General features: G+C 48.9%; 1 protein-coding gene across 16 annotated transcripts in view; it reads right to left on the reverse strand.

Annotated features, from left to right (window-relative positions):
• Positions 1-14,856, reverse strand: part of LOC123940120 (LIM domain containing preferred translocation partner in lipoma) — a 660,801-nt gene extending 645,945 nt beyond the window's left edge. For 6 of the 16 annotated variants that reach the window (XM_046002572.1, XM_046002583.1, XM_046002570.1 and 3 more), the window contains exon 1: positions 14,063-14,381. Coding sequence is in view for 2 of the 16 variants with exons in the window: in XM_046002569.1 (XP_045858525.1) it covers positions 14,250-14,849 (600 nt within the window). In the remaining 14 variants the exon portion in view is untranslated. Of the gene's footprint in view, positions 1-10,641; positions 10,673-11,156; positions 11,178-13,687; positions 13,710-14,062 lie in introns of those variants that run through there. The other 10 variants (XM_046002569.1, XM_046002568.1, XM_046002586.1 and 7 more) reach the window with 8 other exon arrangements.
• Between the last annotated feature and the right edge of the window lie 149 nt (positions 14,857-15,005).

Below are 15,005 nucleotides of genomic sequence, written 5' to 3' on the forward strand. Positions count from 1 at the left end.
ATGGACTCCTACTTCTTTCCCTCCTTCTTTCCCCAAGTTGTGCCAACCAGAAGAAAATGACGCTGGCAAATCAGAAGAGGAAAGCCATGGGAAAACCCAAGGCCCTTTGGGGTAGGAGGTAGGTAAATGGTGTTTGCAGACTGATGGGGATAAACAAGACTTGTCTGTATCTAATTTAGACTTAATAAGATAGTTTGCTGAATGTTAATTAAATACTCAGTGGTTGTTACCAACTGTGGTGATTAACTTAATTTTGAATTAAATAAGCAATAAATGCTTAACTGAAGTTCTATTAAATTTTACCCAGCAAGTAAGGAATATGAGGCTCTTAATTGACTTTAAACAAGATAGTTATGGCAAGTTAGTTGAATTTTTATTACCTGACGATAACTGCCTTATTAAATCTAAATTGACTATTTTATTTGATAGAGAAATATGTCATCTGTTATTTCCATTTACCAAAAACATGTCCAAAAAGGTTCACACTTGTTCCAAACTGCCCGGATTAGGGTTATTTTGTTTTCTAGTACTGCTTTAAAGATTTGCTTATTTACTTGAGAGAGAGAAAAAGAGTAAGAGAGCGGGGAAGGGGGTGATGGCAGAGGGAATAAGAATCCCAAAGGGACCCCATGCCAACACAGAGCCTGACCTGGGCTCTGCTCAGGACCCTGAGATCATGACCTGAGCTGAAATCAAGAGTCAGATGCCTGACCAACTGAGCCATCCAGGAGCCTTTAATAATAAGTTTATTCATTTGAAAATGAATGTACATATAAGAGGAAGAGAAGTCTAGGAAGGAGTCTACCTAAATAAGACTGCAGGGATCATATTTTCGAAACCAAAAATCAGGTGTCTGCTTTCTCAACGTAGGTTCAGGTTGGGGACATTGTGTAAATGTCACCGTTCTGAAATCTCCAGGATGCTTCCCATGGCTTAAAAGGCTACTGATATAAAAACGTATGAAATCACAGTAAAAATAACTGGTTGGCTCCACTACCGAGTGCACCATATGTTGCCAGGGAATTAACCTCACTCTTCCAAAGGCCTCAGCGACCCGCATGTTAAAAGACAAGGCTGGACTGCAGATCACGGACTTTATCCACTGTGTTTTTCCTTGTGCTATGTGTAATCCTTGGAACAGTGCCTGGCGTGGACTAGGTGCTCAATGAACACTGACCAAACGAATGAATAAAGAAGAGGCAACACGAAACGCTAAACACATCTAGCCCCTTCATACCAAGCTTCTCCAGCCCACCTAAGTACTACTGACAAATGACACAAGGGAAAAACACACTCTCAGCTACGACATCGGAAAGTTTTTCAGGAATTAAAGGAATGCAAATTAAAACAATAATGAAATACCATTTCTTACATATTAACTTAGCAAAGACAAATGCAAGTTATACAATTCAATCCTGGTGAAGATACAGAGAAACAAGGAGAATCCCACACTGCAAAGGAGTCGGCTACAGGCTGCGTGGCAACCGGGATGAAAAGCATTAGAGATATTTAGTTATTTCGGGCCAATAATTCTTCTTTGAAAGAACTGAAACTTGTTTAGTCAGCCGATACATGTTTTTTAAAGGTGTCCCTGGGATGGGTCATGCGTTACAGGGAAAAGATCTTGGTGGTCTTGTCATCTGGCGGGCTGACACAGAGAAAGTGGACAGAGATAACACTTTTCAGCAGGCACCACAGGGCAAGCGCTGCTGCTTTACTACACTGACCACAGAATTCCTTCCACAACCACATTACGGGAAAGGTATTATTATCCCCTTTCATGGAGAAGGCTAAGTAACCAATACAAGGTTATAATGACTACCAAGTGGCAGAGACAAGATGTGAACCCGAAACCTGCCTCCCCAACCATCCATGCATTTTCTTTTTTTATTATTTTTTATTAAAGATTTTTTTTATTGATTTGAGTGCACGAGGGAGTACAAGCGAGGGGGAGAGGCAGAGGGAGAGGGAGAAGTAGACACCCCTCCAAGCAAGGAGCGCGATGCGGGGCTCGATCCCAGGACTCTGGGATCATAACCTGAGCCGAAGCCAGAGGCTTAACCGACTGAGCCACCCAGGCGCCCCTGCATTTTCTACTGCATCCCGGAGGAGATAAGAAATATATTCGCAAGAACACATAATGCAAGGGACAAAATGGCAACCGCTGTCAGGGCTACCTGGAAGTGACAAAGAAACAGGTGTCTTTAGGAAACAATTTAGAAGGAAGTAAGAGCTATTCGTCCACTGATGTTTACACTGTATTTTTTAACATATCGAAGTGCATGTAATGTGTTTACACTGAAAACTATCCTACTGTCCACACAGGTAATGTTTAAAGCAGGGTTTATTAATTTCCACAAATCCATTATGTTCCACAAATTTCCACAAATTTCATTATGTAAAAGATAAAATATAAAGCCCAGGCCAAAAAAAAAAAAAAAGTTAGACTTTTTTATAACAATATTAAGTGGAAATACTGTACACATACAAAGAAGTGGACACACACTTCGCGGGGGTTAAGATTCAGGTTATGGTCTGGTAAGAGGTAAGAGACAGGTTTCAGGTGAAAGAGTTTTGGTAGGAGGGATTTTTTTTGTTGTTTAAGGAGCTGAGTGAATGTATTCTAAATGAGTTCTTTTTGTCTTTTGATAACAGACTGAAGAATGTTTACACGAGTTCAATTTGCTTTTTTCATTACTAGACATATTCTTAAAACTCAAATTCTCATTTATTACTTCGTTTATATAATTCATTCGTTCACACATTCATTCAACAAACACTCATTAAATGCTCGCCACACATCAGGATCCACAAGCAACAGGAGTATCAACAGAAGCTACAGCTTCTCTCAGGGATCTGCCCAAGCTAGCATGAAGGAATCTGAAATGGTGCCAACAGAAAACGCAAGTTTGAAGTCCTGGTTCAACATCCAACTAGCCTGGGCCCCTGGAAAGTCATTTAATCTTACTCTCCTCCCGTTCCTGGTCAGTAAAACTCAGACAGTAAATAACTACTCACAGCACCGTTGTGAGGATTTGCCTATAATTCATAGGAAAACACACAATTAGCTGTAAAGCACTATAAAAATGGTGACTGGTAGAAAGTCGTAACCATATTCCATCTTGATCAGGATCATGCAGGCCAGTCTAGGCCCAAAAAATCTCCCTGGTGAGTATCAACCTACTGGCACCAAAATGGTCATTCCCTCGATACCCTGCATGAACTACAGCCCGCCACACTTAGTGTCTCATCATCCATTTTCAGCTTTCTCTGCAATTGATCCAATTTAGCTAAGATGATCCTGAGAGGCCAAAGGGACGGAGGCCCCCCAGGTAAGAATGGTTACAAGCATCTATTTCCAGGAAGAAAGGAAGGGAGGGAGGAAGAAGGAAAGGGAGGGAGGGAGGGGAGAAGGGAGGGAGGGGTATGAAAAAAGAAGTCAGGGTTGGCAGACCTCAAAAACATTCTACATCAAACCTTCAATCAATACCTGAATTCTCACTATCATTCCAATCAGCCACTGCTTGACTATCCCCAATGATTAGAGATTCAGTAACTCTAGAAAGAACCAATTCTATTCAGAATCAAGAGACTTCATGGAATTCTGAAAAGATAAAAAGGGATAGAGATCTTCCCCTTGACAAACAGCTACCGCCACAGCCGTGCACTCTGTCACCCGTCTACGGACACTGAGCGAGGATGGGATCACCCGGAGGTTATGATGGAACACGGGCTGTTGGACTTTGCATGTCTCACCTACTCAGGGTCTGGGTTTCCTCTTGTTCAAACGAGATTAGGTGACCTCTCTTTAACCTGTGAAACATCCGCCATGTCCATGGCCTCTACCCTAACTCAGCTCCCTTTGGGTTTTGCCTGGTCTATTACAGTCCATGTTGCCTAGGACCACCCCCCTCCCCCCCCCCCGGCCCACACACCATAACCAATGATTTTCCTAAAACACAGATACCTCTTTCATAGCCCAGCCTCATCTCCTGAGCAATCAAGACCTTTCTCAATTTCAGCCCCACCACACCTTTACACCCTCACTGCCCTGGCCTCTGTGCGATGCAGTCCAGCTCCAGTGACCCCAATTTTCCAAGGCACTGAGCACTTTCTCACCTCTGCGTCTCTGCCACACAATGTCCCTCACTCAACTACCCTCTGCTCTTCTTGCCCACCAAGTTCCCGCGCATCCCTTGAAGCCCACTTAAGTGACAGTCTCTTCATCTGTGAAGTTTCCCCCTGGTCCCTAGAGTTAGTCACCATCCAAATGAGTCACTAGATACTTCTTGCATGCATTTTTCCATCCCCAGAACCCAGACTAGATTTCACTCATTCATTCACAGGTACATTCAGCACGTGGTGTGGAATGAATGAGTACGGGTGCATCAGATCAATGGGCAAATGTATCTTTAAGGTCCTGCCCCACTGTCGTTACTGGAACCCTAGGATTCCTCAAGTAAAGCTGTGAGGCCATGGCCAAGAAAAGAGGTTTCCAGGTTGGAAATGACCAGACATCTGGAAAGCTGACCTACCTTTCACCTCATTCTAAGAAAAGGTGCTCTTAACCTCCAGGTCCCTTTGGTTTGCTTTTCCCATGGGTCAGGGCCCCCACACCCTGCCCTGTGGGTGGCCACTCCCTGCTGCATTTCTTGCAAATGGTTCGTTTTCATACCAAACAAGACAAGAGCTCCAGGTGCCAACTAAGTTTTGTTTTGCTTCCTGGGAACTGAGTAAGAACCACATTCAGTGGAAACTCATTAGGAAGAATAAGGGCAGGTTACTCTGGTGACTTCTTGGCACAGAATTCAGTACTGCATTGGGCTTCCACAGTGATCCTTGAGATCATTATCAAGACGTGCCAATGAAGGGAAAATAAATGATTCAAAGACCCAGTTCGAGTGGACCCACAGACAGAGAATCCATCTAATTTCTTTAGATTTAATAGCAACAGCAATTTCAACTGCCCCATTGCATGCTAAACTGAGTCTTCCTGTCCTTCAATGTCTAACCTAAGACCCAGCCCCTCCAACAAACTCCCACACCCATTCCCATGCACTTGCACACCCCGTCTGTCCCCTACTCTACCACTCTCGCGCTGGCACCTTCTTACATTCTTACAGGCATGAGCACATTTTCATCAACCCTGACCAACCCTACATGCCTACAATCTTGACAACCTCTTCTGACATCCTCAAACTTTACCTTACAAAAGTAGGTCACTGGACCAACGTTTCTTGAGCACATAGCATCTCCTCTAACAAAAACAGTGGGTGTCTGTTGAGTCATGATGACAGGAGGCTTAGTCTTATGCTTACTTCTTACACGACCTCCCTCGAAACTCACCTACAAGTGGGGCAACCATACCATCGATCCTCCAGATCAGAACACCTTTGGGAGTGAAAGGGGTCACTATCAGTCTTGCAGTGGTACACGGACATAAGCCAGGGCTGTGCTGGGCGGACCAGAGTGGGGTCCTTCTACTTGTTAGCCAAATATGGTTGTTGCGGCCACCTTTACAGACCAGAAAACGGAGGCTCATACTAAGGACAGGAATTCCTTAATATCCACCAAGCGGGCTTCTAAAGAGGCCAAAAACTTCACACTACATGCACCCACAGCCATCTTCTAAGGGGGTCGGGCCCTCTACCTCCCAAAGCCCTTGGACGTGGCAGCTGATCTGCCCGCTACGAGCTGAGTGATGAAAGAACGTCAACGATGACTATGGCAGGAAGGGTACCTATATAGGGGTGGGACAAGGTCAAAACACACTCCTTGAAGGTCACTAAATCACCCCACCCTGTCCTGACCCTCTCACTGACCTACGCCTCGAAAGGTTCCCACACAAGCTTCGGAGAGAGGACTAGAAAAACCCCTCCATACCAGCCTTCCATTTTAACCACGGGGGGCTTTGAAGTGAGGCCAGGACACAAGCAATTATCGTGACAGAGGCCAACCCTGCGGGGCTGCGAGGCACAGACACCACACGAACAAGTCCCATGAGAGATTGGGACAGTTACAAGAGAAGAAGAGCCACTGCTTAGCCTGGAAGCACCGTGGCTGTCGGCAGCACTCAGCCCACTTCACAGGGTGCGCTGTTCTCCACAGCGATGCCCTCATCGCTAAGAAGTCGGAAAATGAGGAAGTCAGCGCATGCGACCACCCCTGGGAGCACCCTCCAGCAGGCGGTGCAGCTACTATTCGAACCTGGAACAGCTGTCTGGGTCTACTCCCCACCGCCTCCACCAGGAGGGCAAGGGACCTTCACCATGTGCCAGACCCCATGCTCGGCCCCAGAAACTGCCCCAACACCTGCTGCATTACAGTTTCTGAAGCACTGTTAGAGAAATTCCTTCAGTTCTCACAACGTACTGTGATATCCGAAGGTAACAAAAGCTCAGGGATGCTCCAGAACTGGCTTAAGACCACAGCGCCAGTGGGGGGCTCAAACAGAGGTCTCTGTTCTTCATACACCAGTAAGTTTGGTGATGGTACTGCCAAAGTGATAGCCCAGACCTTCAGGCTTTTGGGGTCTCCGACCCGATTCTCAATTGCCTTCCAGAATTACACAAACAGGCAGCGAACAGGAACGAGCACACAGTGAAATAATACTAACAGTCTCTTGCCTGTGTAATAGGGCCTGCTAAGGAAGGACTCACCTGTCAATGTCAATTTCTCATGCTTACCTGTGAAAACTAAGGAGCAGGACCAGAGCTTTGGAGATGGGAGTCTGATCTCATTCTGCCAGACAAAACGGAGCACCCCATCGAAAGGTGCTTCACCCCGAGCTCTTTCCCACACTCTATAGATACAACTAATACTGCTAACCCATCTCTCGGATTGCAGTTGGGAGCTCTAAAAATGATTGGAAAATGCATCGGTCCCATAAAAAGTGCTACAAAGGCAATGCAATACTAATGGGCTCTGTGAGATGGGTTGTGAAGGGTGGGTTTAACAGGGAAGGAGAAAACAAGAGGATCTACCCTGTAATGGACCCAATACTGGCAGCCCCAAAACCTTTATGCAAGCAAAAATAATGAAAATTGAAAGGGGATGATGGCTAGGGGTGGGGCTGGGGAGGCTCTCACAGGCAAGCAGCCTTAAAGTGATCCTGCAGTCAGAACCTTGGTTCTTGCAAAAAGAAAAAAGAAAAAAAAAGAAAGAAAGAAAAAAGAAAGAAGAAAAGAGAAGGACATAAATGGCAGTAAAAGAAATCAATCCTCAACCTCGCACAGACTCAAACTGAATCCTCTTCATCACTTTGTTTCAAAGTGCAAAGTACAAGGTTCAAGCCCAGTAACAGTGATCTCGAAGTTATATTCCCTCCCAAATTCTCCAAAGCAAAGCCCTGGAGGTGGGGGATGGGGGGCTGGGAGAGGGGGTTAGGGGGATGGGAGGGGGGAGGTAGGCCAGAGAAGGAATGTGTCAGGCCAGACTCAGCAGAATCAGAGGTAAAACACCTTTGAAAGAAAGCAAAACTTATAAAAATAAAACAAAACAAAATAAAAAAAAACCCATCTTTGAAAGAGATCTGGCCTGGCCTGGGAGTACAGGCTGTGGCCCAACTCCAGCTCAGCGGACAAGGATGTGACAGGGCAGTGTGTCCCTTTCCCAGGGCCTCGGCTTCCTCACCTGTCCAAAGAGGGATCCGGTCGCTCTAGCCATGAGGGCCCAGCCCACACTTCCCAGGCAGAACTGGCTACCTGCTCAAAGCTTCTTCCACTGCCCATACACTTTGGTCACATAAAAGTATTTTCCAGCCAAGGCTGATAACCTGGCAAATATTTATAAGGACAAGAGTAGGAACTTAGCTGCCTGATCTGCTTCTAACAGCAAACAGCTCCTGGAACCCGTCTGTCCCTCTCTTCTCTGCCAGGCTGGTGAAGGCACCCTATCACCCACCCTAGAACGGACCAGTCGTCCCCTAAAGGGGCTCCCTCCCTTTGCACCTGACCTGCTACCACTCTGTTCTGTGAAGCACAGATCCACCAAAACCCTTCTTTGCTTGATAAGTAACAAAAGCCCCCCTGCCCCCCACAACTGCCATCATCCTTAGTCCTCCTGCCAGCCCTTTCCTGCCTAATCCTCCCGAGCCAGCCCCATCTTTCACCTTAAGCTCTGCACGCATACTGCCATTCACCAAACACTTTAAGCCCTCAGGACAATATGCAGATCTCAAGGTCCATCTATCTGGAAAACTCTACCATCTCTGTCCACCACCATATGCACTCCTACTCACTCTTCAAAACCCCAACCCAATGTCTTCTCCATGAGCACTGTCCTGTTCTCCTTTCTTACCACTCCCATCAGCCCTGTGTGCATCGCTCTAGTAGGGCCTTCCTTACCTTGCTCTATTTTCGTCTCTCTCCTACACTCTAATAAAGAGCCGCGGAGACCCAGCCTCAGTTGTCTTTGTCAGCCAGTACCCAGCATTTCTGTCTGGCACACGTTAATCTCACCGCACCCCTGGGCTGCACTGAGCACAAGAGACTGAGGTGTATGTGAGCACCCATACATGTGGGGGACAAGAGGGCAAGGAGTCTACGAATGGCTTGGTGGCACAAGGTGGCACTTGGTGGCACAAGGTGGGCTTGGGCCTTGAATTTAAAGGGCCATAGGTTGGGGCCCCTGGGTGGCTCAGTGGGTTAAACGGCTGCCTTCTGCCCAGGTCATGATCTCAGGGTCCTGGGATCAAGCCCCACATTGGGCTCTCTGCTCAACGGGGAGCCTGCTTCCTCCTCTCTCTCTCTGCGTGCCTCTCTGCCTACTTGTGATCTCTCTCTCTCTCCATCAAATAAATAAATAAAATCTTTTTAAATAAATAAATAAATAATAAAGGGCCATAGGTTTATAACAGGTAGAGACTCTGGCCAGCCTGGAACTCCAGGCAGAGAGAACGGCACAGGCAAATGCATGGATTGAGAAAACGGAGGAAGGTTCAAGGGCTGTAGGACCACCTGGCTGTGGAAGGAAAAGCGAAAAAGCAGCTGGAAATGCACTCAGCCTTCGGATGGCATGCTGAGAGATCCCCCTCACCGCCGCCCCATGCTGCCGGGCCCTAGTCTTCACCCTGACAGTGAGACTACCCAATGCCAATGAAGCCTGGGCTGGCCACAGCCTAGCTGGTCCTCCATCCAGTCCTGAGTCTCCAAGGGCTCAAGCTTCCAAATGAATCAAAGTCCCTCTCCCCCCATTACTGCTCCCCTGTGGTTGCAGTGAATTACATCAATCCCTTTCTTCATCAAACCAATGCATCCCAAGCGCCTACCATGTGACAGGCACTCTTCTGGGCCTGGGGATATGGCCACTAACAAAGCAGACATTTCTGCAATCCTCAGGAAGATTATTTTAAAGTGGAGGGGGGGACAAAGATTAGCGAATATATAAAGTCAGGTCGTGACAGGTGCCTCTATTGTGTCAGTAAATGCTGTTCATTCACTGAACAAATAGTCCTGAACATCTTCGGAGCACCAGAGACCAAGAGAGATTCAACGATGAGAGTGTTTACTTTGCTGAGTGCCATTCCTAGAGTCTGTCTCCTCACCTGAAAATGCCTTTATCTCTGAGTCAGTGAAATGCAAACGATTCACCTGAGGCAGTGGGCCACAGGAAGAACTTGAGTGCTGAGCCGGAAAGCCTTCTTGCAGGAAGGAGTGTGCATGGCCAGAGGAAGGGCAGGCAGGATCCAACAGTAGCTTCTTCAGCTCAAGTTCAGAGGACACCCAGCATCACGGGAGGAGCCACAGGTCAAGGGCAAGGACAGGGATCAAGACCCTCCCTCACTTCCCTACTTGAGTGATTTTATTGCCCCAACTGCCTCTCTCTAAGGATACATCAAAGCCTTATAACTATAGAGCGCAGAGGAGGGAAGATGTGGGGGGAGGTGCAGATGGTTTGCCAGAGAGGCTCTGTTCTGTCTGGCTAGGTCTGAGCAGAGAAGACCACCCAGTGGGTAGAGGGAATGGTAGTATCTTGAGAGAGAAGGGGCTGGGCAGCAGCAGGCGGAAATAAGAAGTCTGTTCTGGTACTCAGACCTTCAGCTCTGATCCCACCCGGCCCAGTGCCTATGAACTGAATTAAATTCCAAGGAAGAACACTGAAAAACACCACTGATGTGATGTTTTTTTAATCCATTCTGTGGACACAGAGAACAGTGAAGAAGCTATAGATCAGGAAAAGGCTGGAAATTTAGCCATGTTACTAGTAGTTGTGTGACCTTACTTAACCAAAAACTGATCTTCTCATCTGCAAAATAAGACCAAAAATCATAAAGCCTCCTTTAATCAACCAGTATGAGAATTACATAAGCACCCGGGAAGCACTCAGAAAACTGTCAAAATTATTGCTATATTATTACTACTGTTATTAAGAAAAAATGATAAAAAGATAAACGTTTTCCAGCTTCAATTCAGTGGTCCACCTGTTGCCAGGCATGAATCCCATTAAGGCTCCTGCCACTCACCCACCCTATTCACAGACAGTGAGGAGCGTGAAGTCCTCATCAGTATGTCAGCATTCTGTCTCATTTCTGTGACCCGCAAAAAAAAACACCAGCCATTCACACCACACATCCAGGAAGTGTGGACCAGGTTCCCATTAACACACTTCCATTCCCTTGCCTCACCTCTAGCTCATACATACCTTTGAGCCCTCAGATTTCCACCCAGACAGCAGGTTCCCACCTGCAGCACAGCTTTACCTCCTCCCTCCTCACCTGGGTTTCTTCCAGCAAAGTGCGACCTTCCAATGCCATGTTCCAGGAAAAGTCCCCACCAACACACACCCACCCAACCACCCACCAATGCACACACTGCGCTAGGACTCCTAATTACTGACCAGGGTCAAAGTCTCAGGGTCATTCAAACAGTTACCAAACGCGTTACTATGCTTCCTGTGTTACCATCCAAATACCTAATTCCAGCGACTCTTCTAGAACCCCCAGTGCGTTCTCAAGTCAGTCTCTAGAGAAGCAAGTAATGACCCTTTAGCCTACAAGGTAAATTTGTATCTACTTAGCAAATTAAATTTAAATTTAAATCTCTATTTCCCACAGCCCCCTTCACACTGCTCGTTCCAAACACAGCCTCATGCGTAAACCTTCCCTATGGCAGCATCTGCCTAACACACACACACACACACACACACACGTATCTTACCTGTCCTTCTTCCACATAGGCAAGTCCCACTCAGCCCTAAAGATTCCCTTCAGACACCACTCCCTCTGTGGTTGTTCACCTGAAGTCTACCCTCCTCAGTGCAGACAACCAAAACATACCCTTATAATAGCATACAGACACACGCACACACCTCTGCTCCTCAAGGAGGACAGGGGTGGTGTCCCCTTATCTTTTCACTCCCAGAGCCACCCAGTTGCAAAACTTGTGCTCCTCACACACTGCTCTTCTCCTTTCTATGTACAAATTAGCTGTATGTTCCATGTCCTGCTTTTACCAGGTCACCAGGCATCTTCTGTCTTGACCAAAAACCCATCATTACCCCAGCATCTTAAGTAATAGCTCTGAAATCAAATCCAACCGGACTCTTCCCTGTTCCCAATTAACCAGTGTCAGGCTCACAGTGAAGTAAAGTCACATATTAACACCAAGATCAAAGTTCTAGGCTGTAATTTTGAGCACATCTCTAATTAGCACTGTGACCTTGGGCACAGGTTCACATGCTGATGACAGTATCATCAGGCCAGTTCTCAGGGGACTGTTTGATATCCAAATGGACTATCTGATGGGAAACTGTTCCCTCAAGTGCAGAGCCCTGCACATTCATAAAGGGTGTAATGAACAAACTTTATCACATCTAACCATCAACTGTTAAGATGTACCATTATCAACTTAGAATGAAAAACTGCTCAGCCATGACATATCTGTGAGTATAAGAGAACCCAATTTCAGTCATATTAAAATGTGAAGTGTGTTTTAGAATTGATGAAATAAAATTTATTTGTCTCAGTAAAATACAGAAACCTGCTACAAATTTTTCATATTTGCCAACTGCCCATAATAGGTACTTGGTAATATACCCCAAGTAAATGAATGAACGAACACACACTGAGAATACTCTGGGGCCAAATTATTGCCTCTTTTGCTGGAACTGGGCAGCAGGACTCCTCCCCATGCCAGTTTCTCCACCTCTCAATCATGTCCCAGCCTGATCAAAACCCTCAAAAGAGGACTTCAAGTCATATCCAAACCCCCTTCATAATGAAGACTCCTCTCTACCAATCACTGCCTAGAACTGTCTACCTTCCCAGAACAGTGACTTCTCCATCAGAATATGTCACCACAAAGTCCTACTCAGTCCCAGTCACAGTAAACAGCTCAGCAACTCAGCTTCTCGTCCCTGGAACCATCCCCAAAGCCAACTCCAGGCCCATCCACTGCTTACAAGGAGTTGGATCCTGGGTTAATGCATGATCCCAAGGGCCAAGGCCTGTATCCTCAAACAGACAGCTAACCCCAACTACTCATTTCCCGTCTAGAGTCCACAGTCTAAACTCTAAAAGCCTGATATTGTGGATGGAGGACTGCCTTGCAAAGATTAAATGCAAGATACACACTCTTCCTTTTAACTGACCCCTGGAGCGGGCAGGAACTAGGAAGGAAGGAAGGCAGGCAGGCAGGCAGGCTGGTTGTGGAGTGGAGAGAACCCTATTTCAAGTTCTAGGGCCCTACCATCCACCATTACTCACTGTAGGCTCCAGAACTAGCCCCCACCTCCTCTAGGCCTCTATGTTTGTTTTCCTACCTGTAAGAGTGAGGGACAGTAAGAAATTGGGGGGTGGGGAGCAGTTAGGGGCTTTCCCTCCTACTGTTTTGAGACTTTCTTAAAATGCACAAGCGCTAGGAAAGGTAAGCCATTAAGTCACTAACACCTTAGTGAGAATGAGTTTCATTGGGAGACAATTTAGAAAAGGGTATTGGAAACAAGTTAAGTGAGTATGGTACTAGGAACTAGGAAACTAGGAAAGATGACCCTACATTTTTGCATTCTGGGTTGAGGGCAGGAAGACAGTGAATTCCTGGGAGGGGAAGGGAAACCAGAGAGCCCTTTCAATTCCCGGAGTACTCCCTAGTCCCAAAGGCGTCGCTCTGTCGAGTACTCAGGCACAGTTCCACTCTATCTCATCTCATGGACACCCTCCATCCAATCCTAAGCCCCCAACAATCACAATTAGAATTTCGCCTCCACTCTCCGCATTTTATTTAGCCTTCTCTGCTCTGCATTCCCCACCCCCACCCCCGCACTAATGGCCTTCCTGTCCCTGGCTGGCTTCAGGAAACCCCCTATCCTTCAAAGCCTTGACCAAGCGCGGCCCCTCCAAACCGTAAAATCAAACTCCCTTCCTTAAGCGCCCGAACTTTACCCATGCCTACCCCCTCCCCGCCCCACCCCTCGCCGCACTCCGCACTTTATCTCCGGTCAGTTTGGGCGCCACGGTTGACTGTGCGCTCCCTGAGGGAAGGGACCGGGCCCCAACACCCTCTCTGAGCTCGAACACCCAGCACAGAGCGTAGCACACAGTGGGTGCTGGAGAAATTCTTGGAGAAAAAGAACCAGGAGTTGGGAACCATCTATGTCAGTTTGGCTCGGCTTCCCGAGAGTGACTCCGGGAGGCCCTCCTTCTCTCTGGGCCTCAACTGAGCCGACTGTAAAATGGGGGGACTCGAATTACCGGGTTCCTAGGCCCTTTCGGCTGTGACAACTGAGATTCCGCGAAAGCTCCAAGCTGCTGGGTGTGGCCCCGCCCCCTGGACGCCCTGAATAGCCCGGGCTGGGGGCGCTCAGGGAAGGGCGCCAACCCCGCCCAGCCCCAGGTCTGCGCTTCCCGAAAACTCGGGGTCCCCCTCCCCCATGCGTGCACCCCGTGATTGCGCCGCGGCCGGCACTTCCGCACCGCGGGCCCTGGGGCCCGGGCTGGGCGCGCGCTCCGCGCCCTGCGCCCCGCGCTCCTGCCTCCCCGGAGCGCTTGCGCCCGGGGAGGGCCGGGGGTTCCCGAGGCGCCCGCGAGCAGAGGGTGGGGGGAAGGAAGGAGGATTTGCAACAATACCTCGGGGAGGAGGCAGCCGGGACAGCGACGGCGGCGGCGGCGGCGGCGGCTGGAGGCGGAGGCAGAGGCGAAGGAGGAGGTGCCCGGGCACTCCCCCTCCCATTGTCCCCGGCCCCGGACAGGCCCGGCCCCGCGCCCCGCACCGCGCCCCGCGCCCCGCGCCCCGGGCCGTGCAGCCAGCCCTTACCTTGCAGCGCTCGGCTCTCCCCTGCTCGCTAACGCTACTTATCCCGGGAAAGCTCGCGCGGGGCCGGGAGCGGACCCACAGACAAAAAGTGAAACTTCGGCAGGACTGGAGCGGCTGCTGGTTGGTGCCTTTCCCCCTCCTTCCTCCCCACCGTCCCCACCCCCTCCCCTCGGGCTCCCGTGCGGTGCCCGGAGAGCTGGAGGCTGACGTCAGGGGCCTGAATTCCTGACTTTGCCTGCACGCATTTGTCCATGTAAGGTATGGGAAAGCGTGTGCCCGCGGGGCCGCCGCGCTGCGCTCGCCTGGCGGGGGAGGGGGCGCCCGCTGGGGCTGCGGCTGGGCCAGAAGGTGGGCGCGCGGAGGGCATGTTACTTCCTGGGAGGAAGAGGAGGAGACGCGGGGATGCAGGGAGCTTGCAAAGGAGGAAGGGAATGAGGGAGGTGTGGAGGCTATGCCTGCACTGGAGGAGGAGGAAGCAGACGTAGAAGGAGGAAGCGGCTGAGTGGAGGGGCTGCTGAAAAAATGGGGGGGGGGAGAACCGTGTCTACTATGGAAGCGCCAATTTAGAGCGCTGAGCCTCAGCAGAAGAGATCCTGCCATGGAATTCCCTTCTGAGATCTTGCTCCTGAGCCTCGCCCTGGCGTCCCAGCAACACTCAGAACCTACTGGATGGCAGAGATGGCCAAGACCACCTCACACAGGAGAAAACTTAAGCCTGGGAAGAGAAATGACTTGCCCAGGGTCATACACAACACA

Source organism: Meles meles, chromosome 4 (genome assembly GCF_922984935.1).
Source record: "Meles meles chromosome 4, mMelMel3.1 paternal haplotype, whole genome shotgun sequence".
Classification (NCBI taxonomy): domain Eukaryota; kingdom Metazoa; phylum Chordata; class Mammalia; order Carnivora; family Mustelidae; genus Meles; species Meles meles.